Source organism: Aphelocoma coerulescens, chromosome 6 (genome assembly GCF_041296385.1).
Source record: "Aphelocoma coerulescens isolate FSJ_1873_10779 chromosome 6, UR_Acoe_1.0, whole genome shotgun sequence".
NCBI classification, from domain to species: domain Eukaryota; kingdom Metazoa; phylum Chordata; class Aves; order Passeriformes; family Corvidae; genus Aphelocoma; species Aphelocoma coerulescens.
The window spans coordinates 22,637,494-22,664,512 of NC_091020.1; the positions used below are offsets into that span (position 1 = coordinate 22,637,494).

Sequence of the window (27,019 nt, forward strand, 5' to 3'; positions counted from 1 at the left end):
GCGGGCCGGCTCTGCCCCCTGCCGGCACCGCCCGGCACCGCCGTGCCCCCGACGGCGGCCGCGCCCAGGAGCCCCGGGGCTCTCCGCACGGCTGCAGGGCGGCCCGCAGGAGCCACAGAGGGCCGGAGGCATCGTGAGAAGCGCTGTGCCTGCGCGACGGCCGTGGAGTTTGGCAGCGAGGCGCTGGGAGGAACACCCCACGGATCAGTGCCATGTCCCGAGCTAACGAGTGGTAGGGGAGACCCTCCTAGGTGACCCTGGGGTTTCCCCGGGGCTGGGAGGTTCTCGGGAGTCAGCCCACAGCGTCTGACCTGCAGGTGGCTGTGAATCAGGGAAGTGCCTTAAAAACCCGGGGCAGACGCACAGGGGCGTCCCCGTGACCCGCCCTGAGGTGGAAACACACCCCGTCCTCACAGCGGTCTCCGTCCCGCACCCGCGTCACTGCAGCCCTGGGCTGCCCCCGCCCCCCGGGCACTGCGCCCGCACCCATCACACCTGGGCAGGGCCACCCGGCACCTGCCGGCACCCGCCGAGCCCGGCACCCCGGGCACAGCACCCTGGGGCTGCCGTTCACCTCGACTTTGCGCTCCAGAGCTGATCTGCAGCCCCGGGTACCTAATGGGGACTGTGCCGTGACCCCGAGCACTGCACCCCCGGGTACCTAATGGGGACTCTGCCGTGACCCCGAGCACTGCACCCCCGGGTACCTAATGGGGACTGTGCCGTGACCCCGAGCACTGCACCCCTGAGCACTACCGCAGCGCAGCGCTGCCTCGGGCACGGCATCCCCCGCAGCACCCCGTATTGCACGGCGCATTGTACCCCGGGACCCCTTCCCCATCTCTGCAGCTGCGGGAGTCCCCCCGGCCCCGGGCGCCGCACCCCCGGCGGCGGCTCGGCACGCCCGGCCCCGGGCCCGGCCCGTCCCCGGGCAGAGCGGCGGTCCGGGGGCACGGCCGGAATGGGCGGTGCCTGCGTCCCCGCGCAGTACGTCAGCGGGCGCGCTCCCCGCCGCCATTGGCCGCCCGCGTGGCGCCCGAGGCGGGGCGGGGCCGCCGTTGGCTGGCGGCGGGGGCGGGCCCGGGCGCGGCGCGCGGATTGGTCACGGCAAGCGGCGGCCCCGCCCCGCCGGTGAAGGTGAGCGTCTCCTCCAGGCGCCGCGCGCCGCCCGTGCCGAACCGGAGCGGACCGGACCGCAGTGGCCGCGCCGCCATGGCCGCCTCCATCTTCGCCGCCGTCCCCCGCGCCCCGCCTGTCGCCGTCTTCAAGCTCACGGCGGATTTCCGGGAGGACGGGGACTCGCGGAAGGTCAACCTCGGCGTGGGCGGTGAGTCCGTGGCTTTGCCCTGCTCGGCGGGGCCATTCCCCGCGAGGCGGGCCGGTCGGTGCCCCTGCGGCGCCTTCCGCACCTGCTGCAGCGGCCGGGCGGCAGCGGCGGACCCCGAGCCCCAAAGGTCACCGGGCCGCAGCAGGCGCCCGGTCGGGCGCGAGGAGGTGGGCGGGCAGCGAGGTCCAGCGGGCGTCAAGGTCGTGGGGCAGCCCGGCGCCGTCCGGGCCGCCGTCCTCGGTGTCCCGGGCCGGTCCCTCGGGGAGCCGGGCGGCGCAGCGTCCCCCCGGTGCAGTAGGGACGGCTCTCCCTTTCCCGCAGCCTACCGCACGGACGAGGGGCAGCCATGGGTCCTGCCGGTGGTGAAGAAGGTGGAGCAGATGATCGCCAACGACAACAGCCTGAACCACGAGTACCTGCCCATCCTGGGCCTGCCCGAGTTCCGGGCCAACGCCTCCCGGATCGCCCTGGGTGATGACAGCCCTGCCATCAAGGAGAACCGGGTATGTGGTGGACGAGGAGCCCTGGGGTCCCTGGGGTGTCTCTACAGCAGAGTAGAAGAGCACAAATGCGTAGAGTACAAAATGTGCGTTTTGGCAGGATTTGGGCATTTCTCACACGTGGTCTTTCTCGATTGTAGCTTACTTGATGAACCCATCTCCTTGAAACTGTTTGTGCAAGTAGTTGTGGTTTTGGGCAAAAACCAAACGTGGGCTGTGATTGGAATCTGTGTTTTCCTTAATCTTTTAATAGTTTCCCCACGGGAAACCCAAGTCAGATAATATACCACCTTTCCTGAAATAAACTACTAGCTGGGAATCTGTTCTGTGCCAAAATATAACAGGAATGGCTGGAGTCTATTTATAACAGTAGAAGTTGTCAGGATGGGCCTGAGCACTGAAGGAGGTTGAAGACCACTGGAAAGGGATGGCATTCTGACTGGGGTGACCCCAGGGGACACGTTTGGCATCCTGTCTCACCCTTGCAAGCTCCTCTGCATTCTACACACTGATAGCAGTGTTGACCTGGGTGGACAAAGCTGGCAGTGTCTCTGTTGCAGGTCGGAAGTGTTCAGTCCCTGGGCGGGACGGGCGCTCTGCGGATCGGCGCAGAGTTCCTGAGGCGCTGGTACAATGGAAACAACAACACGGCCACCCCAGTCTACGTCTCTGCTCCGTCCTGGGGTGAGTGCAGCTCTCAGGGAGCCCTGTGGGTCAACCAGTGAGAGAGGTACAGCCCTGCTTCTTGCAGAGGCCTGGGCAGTGAGAGAGGGGCCTTCCCATGTGTGTAGTGGGAGATGCTGGGACTGGAGAAGGTAGCTTGCTGGAGATAGGGCCTGCTTTTCTGAAAAGTTATTTCTTTCCTCAGAGAATCACAATTCTGTATTTATGGATGCTGGCTTCAAAGATATTAGAACATACCACTACTGGGATGCTGCCAAGAGGGGTCTGGATCTCCAGGGGCTGCTGAATGACATGGAGGTAAGTAAAAATGGCACGGGATGGGCTGAGCTTGGTGCTGTGCTGTTGGTATCGGCAGCTGGCTGGGCTCTTGTGTGCTGTGCTGGGAAGTGGATCACTGCAAAAGAGGCTGTTGTTGCCCAGAGCAGCTCCAGGCCTCTCTCTGTGCTGCGGGTGCCTAGTGTTATCCATGTGTGTATGTGACCAAGACATGTTCTCTCCTCAGCACGCCCCGGAGTTCTCCATTTTCATCCTCCATGCCTGTGCGCACAACCCAACAGGCACAGACCCTACTCCCGAGCAGTGGAAGCAGATTGCTGCTGTCATGAAGGTATGGGCTGCTTCTGGGGCTAAAGCAGTGCTGAGGGGACAAATAGCTCTTGAGCCAGCCAGAGCATTTGTATCAGAAGTGGGCTTTGGGAAGTGGCATGAGATGTGGCAGAAGCTGAAAGAGTCCCACAAGGCAGGTGTTGAAGGGAGAGGTTGACAGCAGAATGGTGGTTGTCTGTGCTCAGAGCATAGATGCATTGCAGTTCTTGTGCCTCCAAGTTCTTGTTCTCAAACTCTGCGGAATGGGCTGTAGTGAGGTTTCTCCTGCTGGAAAGATTATCCACAAGCAGGTGCTGGATAGTAGCATGTGAAGTGGTGTACTTCTTGTGTCCTCAAATGCAGTTTTCTCCTGCATTGACTTTTATTGACCACTTTCATCTTTCTATTCTTTTACCCCAGTAGAAAGAAAGTTATTTCTGTCTCGTGTTGCTGGACCACTTTTCCTTTGAATTCGCACAGAAACTCAGTGGTCATTTTTCCCTCCTACGGGTACTGTGGGGGGTAAAGCAGAGGTTATGGGGAGGGGATTTCCCTCTAACACTGTTCCTCCTTGCAGCGCCGGAACCTGTTTCCATTCTTCGACTCGGCGTACCAAGGGTTTGCCTCTGGCAGCCTGGACAAGGATGCCTGGGCTGTGCGATACTTTGTCTCCGAGGGCTTTGAGCTCTTCTGTGCACAGTCGTTTTCCAAGAACTTTGGGCTCTACAGTGAGTGTCTGGCAGTAAGCTGGCCCAGTAGCATCATACCCAGACAGATGGGGCTGGCATGCTGAGGGGTGGGGAATGCTCTGCTTTGCCACGACATGTGGAACCAATGGCTCACATCTCTTGGCTTGTCCACAGATGAACGGGTGGGGAACCTGACCGTGGTGGGGAAGGATGCAGACAACGTGCAGCGTGTGCTGTCTCAGATGGAGAAGATTGTGCGCACCACTTGGTCCAACCCTCCCTCCCAGGGCGCGCGCATTGTGGCAACTACACTTTCTTCCCCGCAGCTCTTTGATGAGTGGTACGTGTTGCTAGGGCCGGTGGGAGAAGGGAGGAGAGGGAAGCTGTCTCCCTGAGTGTCAGGCTTGGCCAGATGGCTTCAAACCAGATGGGTGCCCATCCTTACACTCTGCTTCCTGCCTGCTGCAGGAAGGGCAATGTGAAGACAATGGCAGATCGGGTCTTGCTGATGCGGTCAGAGCTCCGGTCTCGCCTGGAGGCCCTTGGGACCCCAGGCACCTGGAACCACATCACAGAGCAGATCGGCATGTTCAGCTTCACAGGGCTGAACCGTAAGTATCGAGTGGCCTGGTGAAGGGAGGATTGGGTGAGGACAGTTTTGCTGTGGGTGGACTGGGCTGAAGCAGTCCAAGCAGGAATCTCTCAGCCTTACTGGAGTTGTGACATCACTGCATCTGTGGCTGGGGAGGGATGAAGCATCAGAGAGTATTTCAGTGGCCAGTGCTTGAACTCTTTTGCTTGTTGTGAAAGATTCAAGCATCCCCGACTGGTTCTTTGGGCTTTTCTGAGCTGTGGGTCAATGCTCTGACCTGATGCCCAATTGTTTCTGCAGCTAAGCAGGTGGAGTACATGGTCAAGGAAAAACACATCTACCTGATGGCTAGTGGGCGCATCAACATGTGTGGTCTAACTACCAAGAACCTGGACTATGTGGCCAAGTCCATCCATGAAGCTGTCACAAAAATCCAATGAAGCACATGAACAACCAAACTTACATGAAGTCACCAAAGCTATAGTGTGTAGTCCATGTCTTTCTCTGCTCATGGCTTGCCTTTTCCCACACCTCTTGGGGTTTAATAAAGATGGGAGCTGTAGTTCAATCAGGGATAATCATCTGACGTTTTTTAAGTGGTCCTTGCAATATGGTAAGCCAGTGTCCCCAGGAGGTGGGGGCAGCATGAGCCCCCTTGGCTCTTGTTTCACAACAGCAGCCTGGTCTTCAGGCCTTTCGAGCTGCATCTTTAGCACGTCCAAATCAACTCCATGTAACTGATCATTTTGATCATGGTGAAGTCTGGTGCCAGTGCAATGCACTGTGGGATAACAGCCCAGTGGTTGGGATCTCACGTGGCTTGTGAACTAATGTCACTCAGTAGTATTTTGGAGAGGGGTAAAGCTGTTGCTAGCTTCCTCTCTCCACCTGTCCCACCCCTTCCCAATTTTTGAGCCTTACACGAGCAAATATTTGTAATTGTGATAATTGCTTCTTTGTGTTGCTGACATGAAATTAAACCTTAGTCTCTGAATGCTACCCCTGCCTTGTGTGATGTTGTGTCTTCAGACTGTATGAACCTCTTCCCAGGCTGAGGTTAAAGCCTCAACATCCTGGTTTGTCCACTTACTCAGTTTGTTTCAAGGCTGTCCCTTTCTCTCTCAGGGTGTGTTGCATCTGTTATGATCTACTACTAAAGGGGGATTCTTATTGGGAGAGTGTTGTTGAGAGCTCCCTGTGACTACATGAAGCCAACCAGTTCCTCCTATATCCATCTTGTGTTCTTCCTGCCCCCCTGCCCTGTGCTGCCCAGCTCATCCTGTCTGTCTGTCTGTCTGTCTGTGCTTGCTTTCTGGATGGTCAAGTGTTTCCAGCTTTTTGGCCATCCCTCCTTGGCCCAGGGCTCCTGGGCCGCCCCTAGGGTGTCAAAAAGCAGATCTCTTCTGTTCATCCTTTTCAGCAGGCCCCTGGTGAACCACCATCTACTCCCATTGAGCCCACTTCAGGGCCTGCCAGCAGCAGCCTGTGTTTCTGGCACTGAAAAAGAGCTGGGACCATCTGTTTCTGCTCTCTGCAGTTACTGCAGATCTATTTGTGAGTTGACAGAGCAGCCTCCTGACAGGATCTTGTAAAGAAAGGGGACAGCTCCTTTCCTTGGGTCGGGTAGCAGTACTCACTGTTAGCCTGATGGATTTGCTTGTGCTGCAGCTTAGACAGAAAAGGAAAAAATGGTGCCTTATTGCCTTGTGTTTGCACAGAGTGCATGGGATCTCTCGTTTGTTCTTTTTGGGTTAGCATTCATGTCACAGAAGAGAGTGAGCCAGAGAGAGCCTTTCCTCCTCTCTGCTGGTGGGGAGCTTTTTCTCCTTTTGGTGTCCATTCACAACAGGGATGATGGGGAAGTGGTTAAAAGGTGGCTTCTAGGGGTGATCTCAAGAGGAGTCAAGGAACCAGCTCTGCTTTTGTTATTTATGATATTTGCTTACACTTCTGCCCTTACAGACCTCCTGGTGTGAAGACTGGCCCACCCCATGTGATCTATGTCGGTGTTTTGCTAGTCTTACCAGCCTTGTTTTTCCTAGCAAGTGACCTAAATTTCTCCTTTTCTGTGGTGTAAGCTCATTACCAATTATCCCATTCACCATGGCAACAGAGAACAGATTATTCCTTTCCTCTGTACAACAGCTTTTTATGTATTTGAAAACTTCCTCTCTCCCCTTCACATCCTTCACCAGTTAAGATTAAGTGACTCTATTTCCTTCAGCCTTTGGGGTAGGTTGTTTTCCAGCCTTTGCTTTCCTCTGTCCACATTTCAATTGCTGTGTGTTTCCTTAGAAGGGCAGTGCCCAGATAGGGCTGCAGTTATTCCAGCTGAAGTTTTATCAGCATGGGTGGACTATGAGATTTCTGTTGTTATCTGTCAGGCTGTACTCCAGCACGTGTATCCCACTATTGTGTTTGCAGTGGCCTGATACTAACTCCTGGTTTTCCCCCAGTCCTTGTCAGCACTGCTGTGGCTTATCGCTCTGCTTGCCAAGTGCTCTCCAGATTCATGGCAGGAAACTGGGCAGCACTTGCTGATCTGTTCTCTTGCTTCCTTCAGTTAGGCCGAGTCCTGTACTCCAGCCACTTCTGGCCCTGGGTAGGAGGGCAGCCTGGCCTGGTGGGAGAGGTTAGCATCCCTCCCTACACCCATGGACACAGAGAGGGCATCACTCAGGGAAAAATCACTTTTAATGTTGATATCCCCATTGCATTGAGCCTCTACAAAAACTACTCACTGGTCTGTACCACGCCGAAGTCTTGGTGTGAGCCTTCCTCACACCAGCAGGCGTGTGTGGAGAGCAGGATGGTCCAATGCAGCATGGAGAGGCCCCTCCCCAGGGAGGGGGCTGCACTCGGGGGGGGAGCGGGGCTCCTTGCCCTGTGCCTAGCAGGGCTTTGGGAGTGCTGGGCTGTGTCGATGGTCAGCGTGAGCGAGGCGCTGCAAGCGGGCGTGTCACCAGGCACGGCACAGACGTGCGCTGGGGCCTGAGCTGCGCGGGGCACCCCCCAAATAGCACATTCTCCTCGTGGTGGAGACCACATCTGTGCAACACCCAGCACTGCTGGGCTCCGGGCCTCGCTGGGATGGGGATGGTAAATGATGTTAAAGGGCAGTTCTGGGTTGGGCTGCCCCTCCCTGCACTGCCTGCAGGGATGCCGTGACAGACACTTTTTCACCTTTCCTTTTTCCACCTCTTCCTTGATACCAGATGCCATCAGGGAGCAGCTGGGCAAGGGCTCTCGGACTCCAGCTAGCTGGTCCAGGCTGCCTGGGTGGGTTCAGCCCTGCCAGGGGTACATCCTTTCTCGCCTGGAGATGGGGCTCTGCACAAGTCCTGCAGGGAGGGGCGGCACGAGCGGGTGGACAGGCAGCGAGCGAGTGCAGACCTCCTGCTGCTGGACATGAGCCTCATGGCAGGAGACCCCCATGCTGCAGACCTGGAATACACAAGAACAGCCTGGTGCAGGTGCCCAGAACTTGTCCTCCCTGACCTGCTGCTGCTCAAGCCTGCAGCACCTTTCCTAGCCCCTCTCAGCGGTATACTGGTGCAGACACAGGTTTCTAGTGAAAACATGAGCCAAGGTCTCACTCCAATGTCTGACATCCAGTCTGCTGTTAAGAGCAGACCCTGCTCCATATCCCTTGACCCTGCTCCAGCCCCCAGCAACACACACACCTGCACAGGCTCCAAACCACACCATTTGGCTTTGCTGCCTGCAACTTGATTTTACACTATTTAAAATGAGTGACCTCCCGCTTGCTGGGGAAGGAATGTTACACCAAGAGGCAGGTTCCTACCTCCAGTCTGCATGGGCCTCCAGCACTGTGCTCTGGCCACGCTGCTGCTCAGGTGATTAATGGGGCGAGATTGGAGCTTTCCTCTGGCGACTTCTCACCTTCCGATGATGTCCGCCGCTTGCGCCCACCTGCAGCAGCAAGGGCACTCAGGGCAGGGGTGCACGTAGGCTTGGGCCAGGACCTAGTGGCTGGCTCTGCCTGAGCTAGCTGTAGGTGCAGTTTTGCCTGCTGCTGAGGTACTGACAGGGAAATAGGTTGCCCCTGTTCCATGCCAGCCCCGTGCAGGGTGTCCCCAGGACAGAGCTGGGGAGCAGCTGACACAGGCAGTGGGGTGCCAAGGCAGAGCTCTCCCCTGGGTGTGCCATCCCCGGGTCAGTCACTCACTGAGGGATCTCAGCAGCCTCTTGCCCAGTGCCTCCTCAGAGCTGCTCGGTGATGAGTTGGTCCTGGCCTCTCTACCCGGGGACTCTGCTTCCAGGACGGTCCCGCAGCACTCACTGTCTGCAAAAGCCCAGCGTGGCTGCAGCGCCTCAGGGCACCATGGCCTCGCCACCCCCAGGGTCAGGCGTGTGTGCCCCCCGGCCAGACTCACTCTGCCGCTTGCTGTTCTCCTCGTTGTCAGCCAGCTCCTCCTGGATGAAGGGGATGCCCTCCATGCGCAGGAACACTGACTCGCTGGGACTGCGCAGCCCCTCGGGGCGGCTGCCTGCTGGGACACAGGGCAGGCGTGACAGCAGGGCAGGGAGGTGCCGTGCCCTGAGGCAGGATGTGGCGGGATGCCAGCCATGGCAGCAGGTCCCACTGCCAGGTACCCCGGGGGACGCGAGCGCGTGGCAATGAGGAATTACGTGCCTGCACGCTGGCAGCTGTGTGCAAGTGCAGGCATCCACAGGTGTGTGTGTGCTAATGCCCACGAACCCCACTCCATGTGCAACTGCATCCCAGAGCTGGTGTGTGCATCATGCCGGAGGGTCCCAGCACAGACCCCCCAGGGGACATGCAGTGTTGGCCTGTGGCAGGGATAGAATGCTGCTGGGTGACTCACACATGATGCTGTTCCTCTCATTCAGGAGGGTGGCGGGGTCCTCCTTGGGTGTCTGTGGGGTTCCCCGCGCAGTCGAGGCCTTGGTTGAATCCCTGTCGAAGGCCTCCATGTCAGGGGACTGGGGTGAGCTGTCCATGCGGCTGGCCACCAGTGCGTTGTGGTACTGCTGCCGGGTCACCTGGGCACACAGACATGTGCACCCAGCTCAGTGGGCACCAAGCCCCACCAGGACCTCTCGGAGACTTGGTGGCTCCAACCAAACCTCCAGACAGCAGGAGTGAGTGCAGGACTCCCCAGCACCCACTGGGCACCTACCAGGCTCCTGGGGCACAGTAGGGCAAGAGGGCACCTGGACAGGGGTGGCCAGGGTGGGACAGTCCCTGCCAGCCCTGCCCATACCTTGACAAACTGCACGTCACAGAGGATGTGCACGGAGTAGTCGGGCGTGTAGATGTTGTTGCTGCTGCTGTGGAGCTGCGTGCTGCTGCCTCCATAGTCCTCCCGGTTGGGGGACTCGGAGCGGTTGAGGCCACTGCAGCGCGACGGTGACCTGTTCACTGCAGGAGGGGACAGCAGAGAGGCAAACACTCACTCTTGCTCGAGGTGTTGCTTGTGTTTCCAGTGCCAGTGTAGGGCCAAGGTGGACCAGTCACCTCCAGCGGCATTCCCCAGGACACGGGGCTGGCAGGGGCCCTGAGGGGGACCTGCAGCTGGTCCTCCTCAGTGCACGCTGGTGTGGAGATTGTGCCATGTCAGCCCCACACAAACCGAAGGGACCAGGCAGGACTCTGACCTGGTGCCAGCAGCAGGGGTTAGGGCTGCTGCCTGCCTGTCACTGACAGCTCTCCTGTTAATGCTGGCCTTTGCACTGCATTTGGCACAGTTCTCCTGGTTGCAGCCAGCAGCCTGTGAGTATTTGTGCAACCTGCCTCAAGGGCATGCTCCTGTTCACCCCGACTATGACAGATCAGGAGGAGAGGCTGCCACGGCAAGCTGGCCTGTCACTCACGTTGACTGATGGCCTCTGACACAGCATGATGGATTTTGTCTAGTCAGTGATTTATTAGGGAACAAAGGCAGCTTGTTCCTTGCATGGGTGACATCTGCTGACTTTGCTCTGCTGCTAAAATGCCCTTTTATTACCCGGATCACGAGAAAGCAAGGGGGGCAGGGCACCAGGCATGCAGTGCTGCAGGTCACTGTCACCAAAAGCAGCAAGTCAAAACCCCAAGTGCTAAGTGCAGGACATTACAGGAAGTGCACACCAAAGCAAGCCCAAGCTGTCCATGGCTCCCCCTTGTCCCCATCCCATTCTTCCTGGGATTTGCATCATACTGGGGAGGCTGTGGCAGGACTGCTGTCCCCAGTCTGCCACCAATGCTCCAACCAGTGAAGGGCTGCCCAGGGGTGCCGTGGGGTACTGCCCAGCATGCAGGGTTGAGGGGGCTTGAGGCAATGGGGACATGGTGCTGGAAAGAGCCTGCCACATGCAGAGGTCTCTGGCCAAAGCCACACCCTGTTACCTGGAGAGCCAGCCAGGGAGTCCCCTCTGCTGAAGGCGAAAGTACGGGACACTGAGACAGGCACTGCAGAGAGAGGGAGAAGGAAGGAGGGGACCCAGGGGAAAGGTGAGGGATGGAGGTGAGGGTGGGATACAGACCAAAAGGAAGAATGAGAAAAAGAATCATGTGCCAGCAGTCCTGGGCTGAGCTCCCATTGCTGTCTCCAGCATCCCTTCCCACCCCTTTAACACCCTCCTGCTTCTGCTCTGGGGAGGTGCTCGCCAGTCCTGGGCCACCAGCAGGAACACAGACTTGAAAGCTGTAAATCAGCAGGTTGCTCTGTGATGAGGTAAGGGGAGGTGAGGCTGGCAGGGAGGACCTGCTCCTGCCAGGCCTGTCTGCAGAGCCACACAACTTCCTAGGGCCCTGGCATGGGTAGAAAGCATCTCTTCCCCCATGGGTTAAGTGCTGGCAGTTGGCTCTAGCTCTTTACCAGCCATTGCCAGAAGAGGAGACTTGGTGGTCAGCTAATGCCACCTGGGAAATGGGTGGAAGCTAAATCACTGCACTTGGCATCTGGGATGCTTCTGTGTGTGCGGGCACATGGCAAAGGAATGTGCTCTGCAAAAGCCTCTGCCCCAGCCCCACAGCTGCAGGCAGGGGCTGGCAGAAGCTCTTCAAGGTGATGCAAAGCAAAAGGATTCATGTCAGGCTGCCTGCAGTTCCTTGCAAGGTCCTAGGTCTCAACAGCGTTAGGGTGATGCTGAGAAGAGCTGTGCACTGGGGGCTGATCCCTGCAGGAACCGCAAGAAGCCAGAACTCTGCATCTTCGGCTGCCTGACCCATTGCCACAGAGAAGGTAAATCATAGACACTCACTTTCCATGTTTTATTGCCATGGGTTACAGCAGCAGTGACAATTTCTAGGGCAGGCCATTCCCCCTCCAGGTGATTGCTGCCCTCCACAGCATTCCTGGGCCATGCCACAGGGGATGGGGGAGCATGGACAGACCAACACACAAGGGTGAGTGATGTACTCCTTAACACTTCCCAGTCTCTGCTTTCACTACTGCCATTGCCCACTTCAACAGTTGTGGGAGATGCAAGCCTGCTGGCTGCCAGCCCCCTCCTCCAGCCATTGCCATGATTCCCCCAGCTGCCAGCCCTCCTGCCCAAGGTGTCCTGCCCTACCTCCAGCCACTCCGTCCTCAGCACAGCTGCAACACTCTAGGAACTATCTGCTGCCTATGTGATTAACATTTTAAAATTGCTTCAAACGTAAAACCCCCAGGAAATTTGCCCTGCAGTCCCCTTTCCTAATCTCTCTGCTGCTCCCCCAGGAATTCCTGTTCCATGTCCTCCCCTGAATCAAAACCTTCTGCAAATAAAAAAGACATCAGCATGAAGCACTGCCCAGAATGACCTTGTCCAGAAGGGAGCAAAGGACGATTTGGTAACCACTAGCATTGACTCCGCACTCCCACTGCCTGACCCTCCCACAGCATTTGTCACTGCACAGCACCAATGCCAAGGATCAGCTGGTGATAAAACAGTTGCATAACAACAGTTAATTAATAACAAACTGTTAAATGCTCTAGGTTAATGTCTGAATTCTCAGCTCTGATACTCTACTCACACTCATTTCTTCTGGGCTTTCCTTCAAGGAGGAAAGAGGACACCAGCCTGACAAGGCAGATGCTCTGTCACCTCTGCCTCCTAGCCTGCTCCCTTGCTGGCCAGGGCTGGGACACCGCACGTGTCCCACTGCAGGCAGGAATGGCTGAGTGGCAGAAAACACCTCATGACAGCGTCATGTGTGAGCACTGGGAGCGAAGAAGCCCTGAGAAGCAGTGTCCCGGCAGGAGGCACTGCAGACATGCTGCTCCCACCGTGGCTTCTGCCCTGCCTGGCCCAAGGACCCTGGGCAGCACTCACTGCCTGAGCCCGGCAGGGCCCTGAGGACTGTCACCTAGGATACAGGACATTGGGCCACACAGCAACACCTGGCAGAAATGGGCCACGTCACTGATTTCTTCTGTCCAAACCGAGTGCACAGTGGACACACGGAGGAGCAGGAATGCACACTGAGGGGTTAATCCATCAGTCCATGAGCCAGCCTTTGGCACAGAGGCAGAGCAAGCAGCAGATGAACCCTCGAGCTGCAGAAAGACTGGGACCCACCGGACTGAGTCACCTGCCCCAAGAGACTCCCCCTGTTCTCTTGATGACATTCCTCCTTACACCTCTCTGAAGATTGAATTTAGTAGGTCCCTGTTTTGATTAAGCAGGTAGAGCATCTCAGCTTACCATCAGCACTGCAGATCTGACTGCAGCATCTGGGGTTTGGATGAGGGATGTGACAGACTGGGATTGGGCAGCACCTCCACCTGCTCCTGAGCCACCAGGGACTAAACATCTGCAGGGGTCATAGCAAAGAAGGGGGCACCTGCCAGTCTCTCCTAATCAGAGCTCCCTCTTAACTCCTGCAAGCAGGGCGTCTGCTTCTTAACCCATCAGGTCTGCAGGCAGGGAATACATTGGCACTGGAGTATCTACTTGGCTAATTTCCCACCCCTAGTGCAAATAGCTCACAGGTAAATAAGCCCATCTCTGCAATTCCTGAGCAGCACAATGCAGGGCCCATGTTCAGGTTGTGCCCTGAGCCTCAGGAAGGCAAATGGGTCTAGAGGTGTTATGCTGAGACCTAGAATGAACATAACACCCACCTGTGGGCACTGCCCCTTGCAGTGCCAGCCATGCTGGGACCAACTGGCAGAGACCTGGCACATGGTGGAAACTTCAAAAGGATATCAAAGGGACTTCCAAGGGACCTCCAAGTCACTCTGTGGGGACTTTGCTGCATCAGCCCCTCAGCATGCTGTTTCTCTGTCTACCTCTTTAAAGGGTGACCTCAGCACAGAGTCTGAGCTGTTTTGCATGGGGAGAAAAGCCATCGCTCCTCCAGCCAGCTGGTGCTGCAGAGAGGTTCTAGGGCCTCAGCCTGTCCCAAAATACTTACGTAGAAAGGAGGATCCTGCCAGGCTTCCCATTTTTCGTACATCGTTTTCTGAAACAACAGTTGGAGGTGTGGGAATAGCAGAGGAAGGGCTCCAGCTTGCCCCATGCCCTGAAGCAGGGCCACCCCATCCTATGGCCAGCCCCTCCTCCTGGCACCAGCTGGCTTAGCCTCCATGGATGCTGCTGAAGAAAAGGCAGGGCCAGAGGGAGCCCATAGAGGCCTCACCTGAGGAGACAACAGCCATGATGGCAGGGACACCATAGTAGGTGAATGCCCCATTCTCAAACCGCAGTCCTTCCTTGCCGACCTCCACCTGCACTTTCCCCTGGAAGGAGAAGGAAAACCCTCTCAGACAGGCACCCCGAGCTCCTGACCCACCCAGGGCTGCAGGGACCTCTGCCATCCCAGAGGATGGGCATCTTTGCTGACAGAAGCAGCCCAGAACAAGGTGGCAAGGAGAAAACAGGGCCACCCCCTGCCACCCTCTGCTTGCTGCTGCCCCAGGCACCTGCAGGATGAGGACAAAGTAGTCGACGGGGCGGTTGCGCTGGTAGAGGTAATGCTCCGCTGCCTTCTTGTTCTTTCGGTCATACTTGAGCTCCTGGATGACATTGGGGTGTTTCAAGAGCCGCAGCAGGATCTTCTCAGAGAGGTAGGGGGACTTGAAAGGCTCCACTTCTAGAGGGGAGGCAATACACAAATGCCATGCTCAGCAGGTCCGGGGCTGCCAGGAACCTCTCATCCTCTGAGCTGCACGGCCCCACACCTGCAGCCTAAGCACCCGCTGCCCAGAGGGGAGCTGAATGCAGACCCACACTGGTAGGGCAGTGGGATGTCCAGGTTGTAGGTGGAAGTTGCTCAGTGGAGGGGAGCCTGAGCCAGGAATGGCTTAGGGATGCCCTGTGGGGCTGGTGCTGCAGGGCTTGCACAAGGGCAAGTGTACCTGTTGCCATGAACCGATGGGTAGCCAGGAGGAGCTGTGGAGAGATCTTCACCTTCATCTCACTCTCTGAGAGCCTGAAGATGGAGAAATCCTGGGGCTTGCGTCCCCGGTGGGGAACCCGCTCCTTCTTCCGATTATCAGCTGCAGGCAGAGCAGAGCAGTCATTCGCCTGCAGCAGCCACAGAGCTGCTGCAGCTGCAGGGCCCCATGGCACATGCACACGTAGGGACAGGCATGTCTTGCTGCACCCTATGGCAGGGCTGCTGTGGAGGAGCAGATGGAGCAGTGGGGCACATAAACCATGCTGTGCATCCAGCCTTGGGAGCAGCTCCCTGGGCAGGATCATGAAACACACTTATTCCTCAGGAACAAGTCCTGGGTTGTCCTGGCTGCATCCATCACCCAGAGTTGCAAATGAGCTTGGGAACCACCCCAAGACATTTCATGCCCAACACAGATGTTCCTAGGTCAGGCCCTGCCCAGGCACCAGCTGCTTCTCTACTTCTCTATCTTGAGCATTCAAGACTCCCTGACACCTGACCAGCATCTCCCCACCATTCTTGTCTTTCCCATCATGACAGCAAATTACTCTGGGGAAGGACCACAATGTACTCTGGCCTGTTTCCTACCCACATGTCAGTCTGTCTGTGCAGGGTCCCACCCTGGCTCCTGCAACCGCAGTAGCTGCTCTGGGACACTAACTGTACAGATCCGTCTCATCCAGGATCTCGGACTTGATGATCTCCTCAATGACATCTTCCAGGGTGACAATGCCCATCACCTCGTAGAATGGGTCTCCTTCCCCTTCATTGTTCACCCGCTGCACGATGGCCAGGTGTGACTTTCCTGCAGGGGAAAAGCAGAGTGGCAGTGAGATCCTGATCCCAGTGATCCTGAGAGGGGTCCCCAGTGTGGTGGGCAGGGTTTGGTGTGAGGCAGACACTGTCATCCAAAGCCACCCCAAGTGTGCTAACCCAAGGAGAAGGGCTGGACACACAGCCCAGCCTAACAGGGCAGCTGCTGTCCAGAAGGATTTGTAGATGTAGGCTCTTTTTTGGGGCCACCTTCTTTCTTTACCCAGGCTGCGAGTCACTCTGTTCAGCTCTTTGACAGCCTCCTGTGCAGGAATGAAGTGTACATTATACCAGTTCCTCCTTACCCTCAGCTTCATTGGCATGAGACAACTCTTAACAGAGCAATAAGACAATGTTCTCCAGCACAGAAATGTGAATGTGTCCTTGGCTCTACTGATTTCCCTTATCCCCCTGGTGTTTTCTTATTCTGTGGCTAATTATCTTTCCTATTAAATTGCCATGAACAGCTCCCCCTCATCTTTCTAGCCATCACTGTCTAGACCAATCCTAATATTTTTCTTAAAATATGGGCAAAGCCTCCATCTTGAAACAGCAGCTGGATTTTATGCAGAAACATGTGTGTTTGTTTGCAGCTTTCAGTCCAGCTCCTGCAGAACTCTTGGGTGAACCATCTGGATGCAGACACTGAACACTTTTCAAGCCATCAGCTTGCACCTGAAATTCTTCTCCAAGCCCTGCCCTTGACAGCATCTTCTCTATGTTACCTTAAACAAGCAGAGTGGGACCAGGACCTTCATCTACAATGACAGTGACTCCTGCTTGGAAGTTCCAGTGTTCTTGGATCACAGTTTCAGCTTCCCTCACTTGTCCCTTGTAAGCTGGCAGCTCTGCTGACACATTCTCAAGTTTCTTGGTTTTGGCATACTTGAAACATTTCTATTTGTTTTTGCATGTCCAGCTCTCTGTAAGCTGTTTTGACTTTTTCAGCGTCTCCCTTCCTTTACTGGCTGCTCTGATTTACACTCCTGCTCAGCATCTTGACCAGAACCCAATTTCCAAGCCACAAACAATTTCGAGGTTTCTAGCTCCAATGTATTCTTGGACCTGCCAATGAACAGCACTGGGTTTCTTACTGCCTGTGTGGCTCCTACACTGCTCAGCAGCGCACACAGATTCTGAACCTCTAGTTTTACTTAAAAACACCCTCATTGGCACCACAGCCAAAAACCTCTCCTCCGTTTGCTCTGCATCCTGGGGATCTCCTGTTGCAATGCCTGCACTAACCCAAAAGTACTGCAACCACCTCTGGAAAGCTGTAAACACCTTATTTTTGCCATGGGCTCAGAGCTGAGCTCCTTGAGCAGCAATGGTCACCCAAAACGGGGGCAGGTTCCCTCTGCTGTGCAGCTGCCTCTGCCTCCGCTTGTCCCCTAAACCCATCGCAGCAAGCTCTCCTGCTGCTCCTGACAAGGGATGTGAACAGTATTCATGCACACAGGTGTGATAGGATGGGCTCCTGCCTGGTGTGCAGCTCCTTCCTTACCCGCAGTGCCTCCCGGCTCGTACCTGCAGAGGTGCAGGGACGAGCACAGCCCGAGCAGCGTGGCAGTCCCACAGACACCTCTTGCTGGGGATCATGCGACCTTCAAATAACCCTGCCCTGGATCTGAGACGAGCAGACGACATTTCTCAGCTGAAGATCAGCACTATACATTTCTCACAGCAAATCTTGGGCATTTTCCACAGTATAAATTCCCTCCTCCTCATACCAAGCTTTTATTGCAAGATTTCAGAGAGCAGCTCGCTGCCTCCCACGCCTACAGATTTAGAAATGAGAACATAACATTGCAGCAAGTAGCACTGAGATGCACTTTAAAAAACCAAATCAATAGCCTTGAGGCACTGAAAATTCAGCATGTCCTTTGGACTGGGCTATTTCACTCCTTTTGTACACAGGTTTGCACATCTTGTCTGTTCAGTGGGTAATAAAGCAACAGAGCACTTAAAAAGAAAAAAGAGGAGTTGGCTGCAAGACAGCAGCAACAGCTACGTTTCATCTTAGCAAAGTCCAGCTTTTGTAAAGGTCTCCTTTGCCAAACTCTGCTCCCAAACACTGGGGCCATCTGGTCTCCTACAAGTCCTCGGGTGAACGAGGAGAGGGAAAAAGTTATTTCTTTTGGCCGAGAGCTTGTTGTTAATGACATTTACATGCAACCCAAAACCACCAAGCCCTTACCAAGAGCTTAGGTGCTACTTAAAGGCAGTCAGAGAGTGATGGAGGCAATTCTTTTTTTGGCCAAACACCTACATCAACACTGCAATTTACACTAGAAATGTGATTCCAGCTCCATGTTCACATAGCTGCAAATGAGATTATTTAGAAATAACCCAGCACTGTTAGCCTGGAAGGAGACCCATGGTTTCACTGCGCTGGGGGCAGAGTCAGTAGGGCTGTTAGAGCACTCAAGAGTTCTTTATTTTCACAGAAAATAAACACTTGTATTCACACTCCAAACCCCCAGGTTCATGATTCCAGGCTAACACCCACGTTAGAAATGGAGCAGGTACCCAACAATGGAAAATTGTTGCAGTTCCATGTGGTTGCTCCTGCCCATACGGAGAGAGCTGACCCCAGCCCATGCCTGGCCAGCTGGTATCCAGGTCACAAAAAGCCCTGAATGCCAGCCAGTCCTGGTCCTTTCAAACGAGTGCTGCTCTCAGTTGGTCCCCTCTGGGAAAGGGCTGACTTGCTCTGATTTTCCACCTGAGGGACATGAGATCATTTGCAAAGTTGTGCCCCACCCCCCTGACCTGACTGGGTTCTGTAGCTCCTCCCATCAGCTTTTTAAGCGACCCCATGAATTTTGGTGGAGGGTTTGCGGGTGCCCTGGCTGTAGGGTCATGGCTTGTTCACTCCTGGGCAATGCTGCCAAGCTCAGCTATATCCCCCTGCCCAGCCCTGGGAGCTGCTACACTTGAACAGGAAGAAAAGCAGTGGCCTTTAGAGCATGTACGAGGGCAGAACCTGGGCAATGAGATGGAAGCAATGTCTAAGGGATGGTGGCACAGGGACAGACCTGGGGATGCCATAGGGGTCACATTTGCTTCTGCAGCCACTATCCAGCAGGTCAGCCTCAGTGGGAGCACAACAGACGGAGATGAATCATTTAAACAAACCCCCAAATTTGATCTAAAACAGCTTTAAGATCTGTAAAACTGATTCCAAACCCCATGCTATTGTAACCACTGCTTGCTAGCTCAAATGAGAAGAATTATAAGGGTGAGCTGCTTCCCCACTAGCAAGCTGTCACATGTGAACTTTACAGGGCTATGGCTGATGCGGGAAAGCACAGTGAAACACTTGAGAATCAAAGCCTTGGTTTGGCAAATGCAAGAACAAATGGGCAATTAACTTTCCTTGTGCGAGCAGCTCCGCAGGCCTCCGCAGGACTGCTCTCGCACAGGAAGTCTATAGGTGATTAAGTGTCTGCTCAGCATGGGATACAACTGCACTAAATTCTTTATGAGCTACATGAAATCTGCTCTTTTCAAACAACAGCTTCAGTGGAAAGTTAATGCCTCAAAATGCTAAATTACAGAGCTAATATAAACAGCTGAGAGCTTCCAGATGGAGCAAGCATCTGAACAGATATCCAAAGCTTTTATGCCCGTTTTTAGGAGCCTTGTTTTTCATAGGCACCTAAATGACCTTGGGCTCATAGATCCACCTCAAATCACCTTCCCCAATGAGAGAACAGGGTCTGAACACATGGAAATGCCTTGGCTTCTGGGAAAGAAAGTGCTGTTGGGTTCAAATTTAGCCCAGACTAATTCTTCATCATTTTTTTTATGTAGGTACCCTGCCAGAGGAATGTTAAAGATGCTTTAGCCTTGTCTTTTGTTCCACGGGATGAATATCCTGAGCATGAAATTCATTTTCATGAATTTTACGGTAAGATCTGAAGCTGTTATTAGGAGATCAAAGGTACAGGCACAAACCGTGAACCATTTACAGCTACAAAATGGAAGGCAAAAAAAAAAAAAAAAAGAGCAATTTTTAAATAAGGTTGATTTGTGAAACAACCATGATGTAACTGAAATCTATTTTCTCTGTGCTTTTCTTCAGAGCTCCCCACAGGGGCTGGCAGCATCTCTGTGCCCTCTTGCTGGCCTGCATCTGGAGGAAGTGGGGACCCTGATTTGAACAACTTGAACTGAAAATGTGTGTGAGTGTGCTCTTGTGTTACCACGACTCTGCAGCCAAGGTGAAACCACACATTGTGTCTAGAGGAGATGCACATCTACACCTAAGCAGGGGGGAAACAACCAAGAGGGCTGCAGGGTCACCCAGCTCCACAGGAATAAGAGCTACGTGAAGGAAAAACTGTAAATCCTAACCTAACCCAGACCTTTCTCAGAGACAGAAACTTCACCTGCTTACATCTGTCTGTAGCCTTTCTCATACTCTCATTTTGTGCTTTTCCTAATCCTAAGGAAGACTGTAAAAAGATGGAATATTTGAAATAGCTGATCTATTACCATTGACGAAGCAGATTAGGAGAGTAAGGAGATGATTAGAGGGGACATGGAACCTCATCTTCCATCTGTTGTGCAACAGGGTTCTGACCTCCTGGGTATCCATCAGCTCAGTATGAAGGTGCCTTTGACAGCTGTGAAGAGGGAAATGGGCGGCAGGGTGCCCTCTCCCCCGAGGACTTAGCTCTCTTCTTGCTTTGCTGAATGCCTGCCCAGAGCAGGCCTGATCCTGGGATTTTTGGGGTGGGATAGAGTAGCCCAGGGTTTACACAGTAACATTAGCACAGTTTAGGGGGAAAAGCACAGTATGTTTCAGGCAGAATTGCAGCATGAGACACTGAGACCATTTTTTCATCTATCAGCAACTCACTTGCTCTCAGCCCGGCAACCACATTCCAGGGGAAGTGTAGGTGGTACTTCCTGGGTAAAACTGGCTCCTTAACCCATACAACTGCCTTGGGAGGTCATTGCTTCAGCTCATCAAGATGCCCAGCAGTGACTATAATGCTTGCAGAAATCTCTTGAAGGCTGAGTTAAATTTGAAGCAACACTGTGTGCTTGCAATGCCTGCAGGCTCAGAAAGATGGTACAAAAAGCATCTGAAAGGGTATTAACCTCAATTCCTGGCAAATGCAAGCACCTTCTCCAATTTGCAGAAGTCTAATAGAGGCCGTGGAGCATTTTGAAATGTAAAGACAGACGCTAGGGCAGAGCTGTCCTCTGCAGGACAGGCTGTTTTCCCTGCTAAGCCTGAAAGTTTGGGGTTTGGAGAATTTATTTTTAGTAACTCTTAAAAGATGCCAAGCCACAGAAGGCTAATTTGAGTTGCAGCTCAGCCTCTGCCCTGCTGCAGGAAAATGAACATTAAGAACAAATTTCTACTGTTCCTCTGACAGAGGAAAGTTACTTGCTGAAAGGTGCCACTGCTGTGTAGAGGCTCCTCCAGGAAATCAGTCAACAAAATCCATAAACAACTTGAGAAAGGGACAAGACTATGACTTCCCAGTGGAGCTACAAAACAAGGAGGTGGACCTCACAGAAGAGGTTCCCATGAGGAGTTACATCACTGGACTGGAGCTGCAACATGCATTGCTTGGTAATCTTCAAGAAAGGAGCAGAAACAGATTGTATCACCCACAACATTTCACACTGAATAAATACATAAAACTTTCCTCATAGCTCCACATTCCCTAGGTGAAGTTTATCCTGCAGGAAGCTCATCTGCCTCCCTACATTGCTTTACCTTGCTAAATATGGTGGAGTTATTTCTTTGGTGTATTAGGTATTTCCTCCTGGGAGCCCAGAATAAAGCCAGGTACTCCAAGGTGTACCAATACAAATTGCCAAGAAATTGTCTCCCAATTTTTTCACTCCTTCTGTATTTTCATCTTCTTTCACCAGACTACAGGTGGCAAAATTACTGTACTGGTATGTATTTTCTCATTTCTAGTGAAGGGAGGACACATTTTGTGTAAGGTCCTTCACTCAGCACTTCTCAGTAAATGATGCACAACAAAGTATGCCTTCTATAAAAGACCCCGTCTAGTTTCCCTGAAAATATGGCAAATTGGGTGTCCAGCCCTCATTATTTCTGAGTTCTTTTTGCTGAGTTTTGCTGAGAAGGTGAACTCAAAACCATATTGCAGCACAAGTATTTGCTTCCTTCAGCTGAACCTGTCTCAGCTGCTCTAATTTGTTTCTCTGAACGGTTTTTGCAGCTGCCCTCCTCATTCGGGCTGTGGGTTGAAGTCTAAACTGTTCTCTTGCAGGCCAGACTGCCCCTCTGCTGCTGTTTGGAGTTCACTGGGTTTTTCCCAGTTCCAGTTTGGACCCCCAATGTAACCATCTCTCTGCAGGACTTATTGCTCTTTCAGCAGTCAAACAATAGCCACAGCAGCGGGGTTGTGAAAAGGCAGAGGTGAAGAGTTTGACCAGTTCTGCTGTGATGGAGCAGGGGCCAGGTTTTGTTAACCAGGGGCTCACAGCTGCTCTTGGGCATTGTAACCACACTGGGCCAGTGGCTCCCTTGGTGCTACTGAGTGTGTGCTACTATTTCATACAATTTAAATGTTCAATTAAATGGAAAGCTGATGCCACAGGTCTGTGGAAGGTAATCCCTTCTACACAAGGTCCTGCTGGGGGAGAGACAGTTTGTGACACATCTGTGAATTAAAATCAAGGTAAACACCAATGCATTTTAATGGAACTGCACTCAAATGAGATTAGTGTGGGCATACCTAGAAGCAAATGAAGGAAAGCTTCCCCTCACACCCTGCTATAAAAGACCAAAGAGGAAAAAAAGCTGATTATCTTCATAGCTGGGACAGAACAGCAAGAGAAAAGAAATGCCTCAGGTAAACAAGGACAATAGTATGATATCAGTGAGTAGGAGGAAACAGAAAATGGAAGTGCTGTCGGAGGAGTGAGCAAGAGTCCCAAAGTGCTGTATTTAATAATCCCTTGACATTTTCAGTAAGAAAGAACAAATGTTTGTGTACTGTGGCAAGGAGCTCTGGCAGTGAAATTGTGTTACTTATACATTATACAAAAAAATGACATTATGGGTATAGTGTATGTGGCAGAACATTAATCATTAGTGAAACAGATCAGAAGCACACATTGTTATCTGGGAAAGAAGGATATAAAATGTTGTAGGTATTTTGTATAAATATTACAATAACAAAAAGAAATAAAGGGTACAGTACAAAAACTGTTTGAGTTAAATCATGGGAAAAGGAAAGAAAAGCTGGCTTTTCTAAAGGCTTGTGAGGGACATAAGGACCTGGAGGTGGTTATGAATGGCCATCCTTACCAGAGACTTTAATTTCCTAAAAAGAGGCTGGGCCTTATCAGTGGGAGCATTTGCTGTCCTGCAGGCACCTTGGAGGTGTGAAGTGATGAATGCCTTCATTAAACACTCACTGAGCCAGCAAGCAATCAGCCTACTTTCTAATTAGTGGAGGTGTCTCAGAAGACCTGGCCATGGAAAGAAACCTCAATTGGATCAAACAAGATACTTCACCGTAATTCAAATGGACACAGAAAAGGAGACAGTGATAAAGATTCTTAATTACAAACGGGAAATCTTTATTTTAGAAATTAAATAGTCAAGTGAACAGGGCTGACGCAACAGTGGATGGGGCGGAAGGCAGCTGGGAGCTAACATCTGTCGCAGTGTGGGAGCCAGCACAAGAACCTGTATTTGCAACTGGGAAAAGAGAGTTTAGGAGGGTTCAGGGCCGGGCTGAGGGGTGACTATTTGCAAACTCAGGGGTGACCACATGCCTACAAATAGGGGAAAGATTAATCAGAAGAAAACATCGACCCTTGGGAAGAAGAGTATTTGGGGGAAGAGCTGGAGTTGCTAAATACCATGCTGAGTTAGATACTAAGACCAAAAGCAAGGCTTTTCAGCCTTGTAGTTCAGAAAAGACAAGGAGAAGTGAGGTGGGAACAGAAAAAAGGTTTAGGGAGAGCTCTAAAAAGGGGCTGTAGCAAAACACCCCAGAAGGCCACAGTGGCAGACAGATATAAAGGAGGAAGAACCTGAAGTGATATGCTAAGAATTTAATGGAGCAAAGTTAAAGAAGGATGGATAATTTTCATCTGAGATGAAGACCAGCATATGAAAGTGCAGGGCAGGCAGCAAGGCTTGTTACCATACCCGTGAGCTCAGGGAGCAGCACACACAAAACAGCTCTTTTTAAGGAGGGCAGAGAGGACAGCAAGCAAAGGACAGGGAACTAAGCAACCACAAGTCCATTTTTATAGGTTCTATTCATCCATAGGGGAAGTGTATCAAAGTAAATCAGATAAATTGCAGGGGAGCCTGGCCAAGGGAGAGAATGCCAAAATCATCTGACATCTCTAGGCAAGAGAGAGGTAGAAGAGACCTCAGGTGAACTTCAGTGCTGTTGCGGGAAAACACAGTTAGGAAGGAACTGTGAAGCACACGAGGAGTTAGGAAGACCAGAGACAACTGGCATGGGGGGAAGGGTGCAGGCATGGACTACTGCAACTCACCAAGATTGAACCCAGAGAACAATCTCAATGCTTTTGCTAAGTCTTGTATAAAACCCAGGAATTTTCTGATTTTCACCATTGGGAGTCTCCAGTCCTGCTGAGGGGCAGAGAGGGCAGGTGGTGCCACACAGAACTCCTCTGCCTGAGATCGAGTGGTAGTGGGGACACAGTTGAACATCTCTGGAGAAGATGCTGACCTGCATGGATCTGATGAGCACATTCCTGGTGCACTGAGAAATGTCCAATCTTCTCCTCCTCCCACCTCTAAAAACGAGCATGGAGATGACTCACAGAGAGGCTTTCTCTGTTACTAGAGTGGACCAGGTTGGCCTTTCTCACATGATCAGCTCTGCCTGCGGCAGAGCGGCGCCAGGCAGCCCAGGAGCCAAGCGCTGCCCTCCCGCATTACATAATGCAGTGTGTCACTGCTGCAGCCATTTCTTAGACTCACTCACCACAGTATGAAGTAGTGAGTAACACGCGGCAAAACACAATTCCCAGTGGGAGGGAAAAACACATGCTGTGCGTATTCTCAAGGTATGGTTAATGAAATACAGCTCTCAGCATCTCTGGGGCTGCTGGCAGCTGCTGCATTATGAATGCTGTCACAGCTGCAAAAAAAGTACAGCTCTTTCTAAGGGCTTAATCTTTTCTTCTTCCTTTAAGCCACTTGCATAGAAACACTTTGCAGACCTCCTTCTGACTGCTAAGCTGAAAATGTGAAAGCTGAGTAATGAGATGCGATTTCCTGTCATAAACTCCTTTGCACAGAACAGAGCAGCAAATGCTGTCTGGGCAACACTGCAAGGCAGGTACCATGCCCATGCTGCCAGGCCACTGCAGAAACATCAGCCCCTGGGGGACAGCCTCACCTGCCAAGCCAGCAACCTGTAAGGCCAAAGGCTCTTACAGTCTTCATAACATCACAGGTACATCAAGGGCACTGCTGGCCCTCAATCCACCCGGGGGTGTTCCATCAGGTGACACCAGGGTCATCGACACACCAGCACATGCAGGGACCAATTCCCCCCAGCATCCCTGGTACCTGCCACATCCTGCCGGGAGGCCATGCGGGGCTGCCCGTGGGGGCTGCTGACCTGGAAATCATTGGGGGTGCAGAGGGGTGCAGGGGAAGCCCGTGGGGAGGTGGCGCGGCCCGGCGGCCTCACCCTTCTTGAACTCCTCAAGCAGCGTGTCGAGGCGCGTGTCGTTGAAGACGCAGTGGAGCGGGCGACGGTAGAAGCGGGTGACAGTCTGCAGGGGAGTGCAGTCATCAGGGTCGACAAAGGCCAGGTCTTTGACAAAGAGTAGGTCGACAATGTTGTCGCGCCGGTCACCCTCATAGACTGGGATGCGGGTGTAGCCAGAGCGGAGGATCTCAGAGACGGTGGCGAAGTCCAGTACGGCATCGGCCCGGAGCATGAAACAGTCGGCCAGCGGTGTCAGCACATCCTCCACCACCTTGGTGCGTAGCTCCAGCGCGCCCTGCACCATGGCCAACTCCTCCCGCACCAGGTCGCCGTGGGGGCCAGCGGCGCGCAGCGTCTCCAGCAGCCGCTCCCGCGTAGAGAAGACACTGAGCTCCTGCCGCAGCGCCCAGTCCAGCAACCGGCTGAGCGGGTAGCAGACAGGGAAGGCGGCCAGCATCAGCAGCCGGGTGAGGCAGAGCGTGCGGGAGGCGATGGCCAGCCCGTGCCGCGAGCACACCGAGTAGGGCAGCACCTCGCCGCCCAGGAAGACGGCGGCGGTGCATAGCAGCACCGGCAGCCAGGGCGCTCCCCGTGGCCCGCCGCCGGCCGCCGCCGGCCCGCCGCCGGGCAGCGAGGCGCAGAGCCAGCCGGCCAGCGCCGCGTTGGCCCCCGCCTGCCCCAGCAGCAGCGTGCAGAGCAGGTAGGTGCCGCCGCCGCCGCGCACCGCCTGCACCCGCCGCGCCTGCTCCCGCTCGGCGGCCGAGCCGCTGTTGCGCAGGACGCGGAGCTCCAGCGGGTCCAGCGAGAGCAGCGAGAGGCGCAGCCCGCTGAACAGCGCCGACAGCCCCAGCAGCAGCAGGGCGCCCAGCGCCCGCAGCCAGCCCGCCTCGGGCAGGGGCAGCAGCCAAGTGCCCAGCGGCGGGGCGGCCGGCCGCACCCGCAGCAAGAAGCCGCCCGCCGCACCGTGGTGCGCCCAGGCCCGCCCGTCCCAGGCGCACAGCGAGAAGAGCCGCCCGCCCGGCGCCGCCGCCGCCTCGCCCTTGCGCGGCTCCCGCACCCGCACCTCGGCCAGCGCCGAGCCCGCCGCGCCGCCCGAGCGCAGCGGCCCCACCACCTCCACGTCCGAGGCCCAGGCGCTGCGCTCCCGGCACCGCTCCGCCGGGCCCCGCGTCGCCGTGCTCCCTGCCGCCGCCTCTTCGATGAAGACCAGCCGCGGCTCCCGCTCCCCTGCCGGCCCGCGGCTGCCGTTGCCCTCGGGCGGCGGCTGGAAGTAGAGGCGCAGGAGGAAGCGGCTGCCCTCCGCCGCCTGCACCGCGCCGCCCTCCAGAGACACCCGGCCCGGTGTCGTGTCCTCGGGCCGCAGCCCCAGCAGCCAGGCGGCCCCGGCCGGCGGCCGCGGCGACAGCGAGAAGAAGAGCAGCAGCACGGCGCTCCGGCTCCGGCCCCAGCCGCCGCCGCCGCGCCCCGGGCCCGCCGCCGCCGCCATGCCGCTGTGCCGACACCGCAGCGCCCGCCCGCCGCCCCGGGACTGCAGCGGGGAGCCGGCACGGCGCGGCACGGCACGGCGCGGCGGCACACGTGGGCCGGGGGGCGGGCGGCCGCCGCGCCACGTGCGACCGGGACCGGCCTGCGGCGTCCCGGCGGGAGGGGCCGGCGGAGCGGGGCCGCCAACCGGGACGCTACGCTCGGGACCGAGGAGTTCGCCCACCCGCCCCGCACGGCCCGTGCGGGAGCGTCCCCCCGGCGGGCGGCACCGCGCGCTCTC

General features: G+C 54.7%; 2 protein-coding genes and 1 long non-coding RNA gene across 8 annotated transcripts; 2 read left to right on the forward strand and 1 right to left on the reverse strand.

Moving 5' to 3' along the window:
• Nucleotides 1-1,122: 1,122 nt before the first annotated feature.
• On the forward strand, nucleotides 1,123-5,376 carry GOT1 (glutamic-oxaloacetic transaminase 1). The gene is made up of 9 exons (XM_069019813.1): nucleotides 1,123-1,327; nucleotides 1,649-1,830; nucleotides 2,388-2,511; nucleotides 2,696-2,808; nucleotides 3,014-3,118; nucleotides 3,674-3,824; nucleotides 3,960-4,125; nucleotides 4,254-4,396; nucleotides 4,678-5,376. The coding sequence occupies exons 1-9, from the start codon at nucleotides 1,213-1,215 to the stop codon at nucleotides 4,815-4,817; spliced, it is 1,239 nt and encodes a 412-aa protein (XP_068875914.1). The 5' UTR covers nucleotides 1,123-1,212; the 3' UTR covers nucleotides 4,818-5,376.
• Nucleotides 5,377-7,089: 1,713 nt separating this feature from the next.
• CNNM1 (cyclin and CBS domain divalent metal cation transport mediator 1) lies at nucleotides 7,090-26,761 on the reverse strand. 6 transcript variants are annotated; one of them, XM_069019804.1, is made up of 13 exons: nucleotides 25,234-26,761; nucleotides 15,393-15,536; nucleotides 14,691-14,831; nucleotides 14,256-14,425; nucleotides 13,973-14,072; nucleotides 13,748-13,795; nucleotides 10,751-10,813; nucleotides 9,627-9,784; nucleotides 9,228-9,405; nucleotides 8,775-8,888; nucleotides 8,567-8,683; nucleotides 8,183-8,310; nucleotides 7,090-7,821 (listed from the first exon to the last, which is right to left on the reverse strand). In XM_069019804.1, the coding sequence occupies exons 1-12, from the start codon at nucleotides 26,738-26,740 to the stop codon at nucleotides 8,231-8,233; spliced, it is 2,820 nt and encodes a 939-aa protein (XP_068875905.1). In that variant the 5' UTR covers nucleotides 26,741-26,761; the 3' UTR covers nucleotides 7,090-7,821; nucleotides 8,183-8,230. The 6 variants fall into 6 exon arrangements, with proteins under 6 accessions (XP_068875905.1, XP_068875906.1, XP_068875908.1 ...); XM_069019805.1 differs by lacking the exon at nucleotides 10,751-10,813; XM_069019806.1 differs by lacking the exon at nucleotides 7,090-7,821 and having other exon boundaries at nucleotides 8,222-8,310; nucleotides 8,567-8,679.
• LOC138112535 (uncharacterized) lies at nucleotides 18,029-25,164 on the forward strand. Its single transcript, XR_011151768.1, has 3 exons — nucleotides 18,029-18,632; nucleotides 19,361-19,457; nucleotides 19,632-25,164. It is a non-coding gene; the product is annotated as an uncharacterized lncRNA (long non-coding RNA).
• Nucleotides 26,762-27,019: the final 258 nt, after the last annotated feature.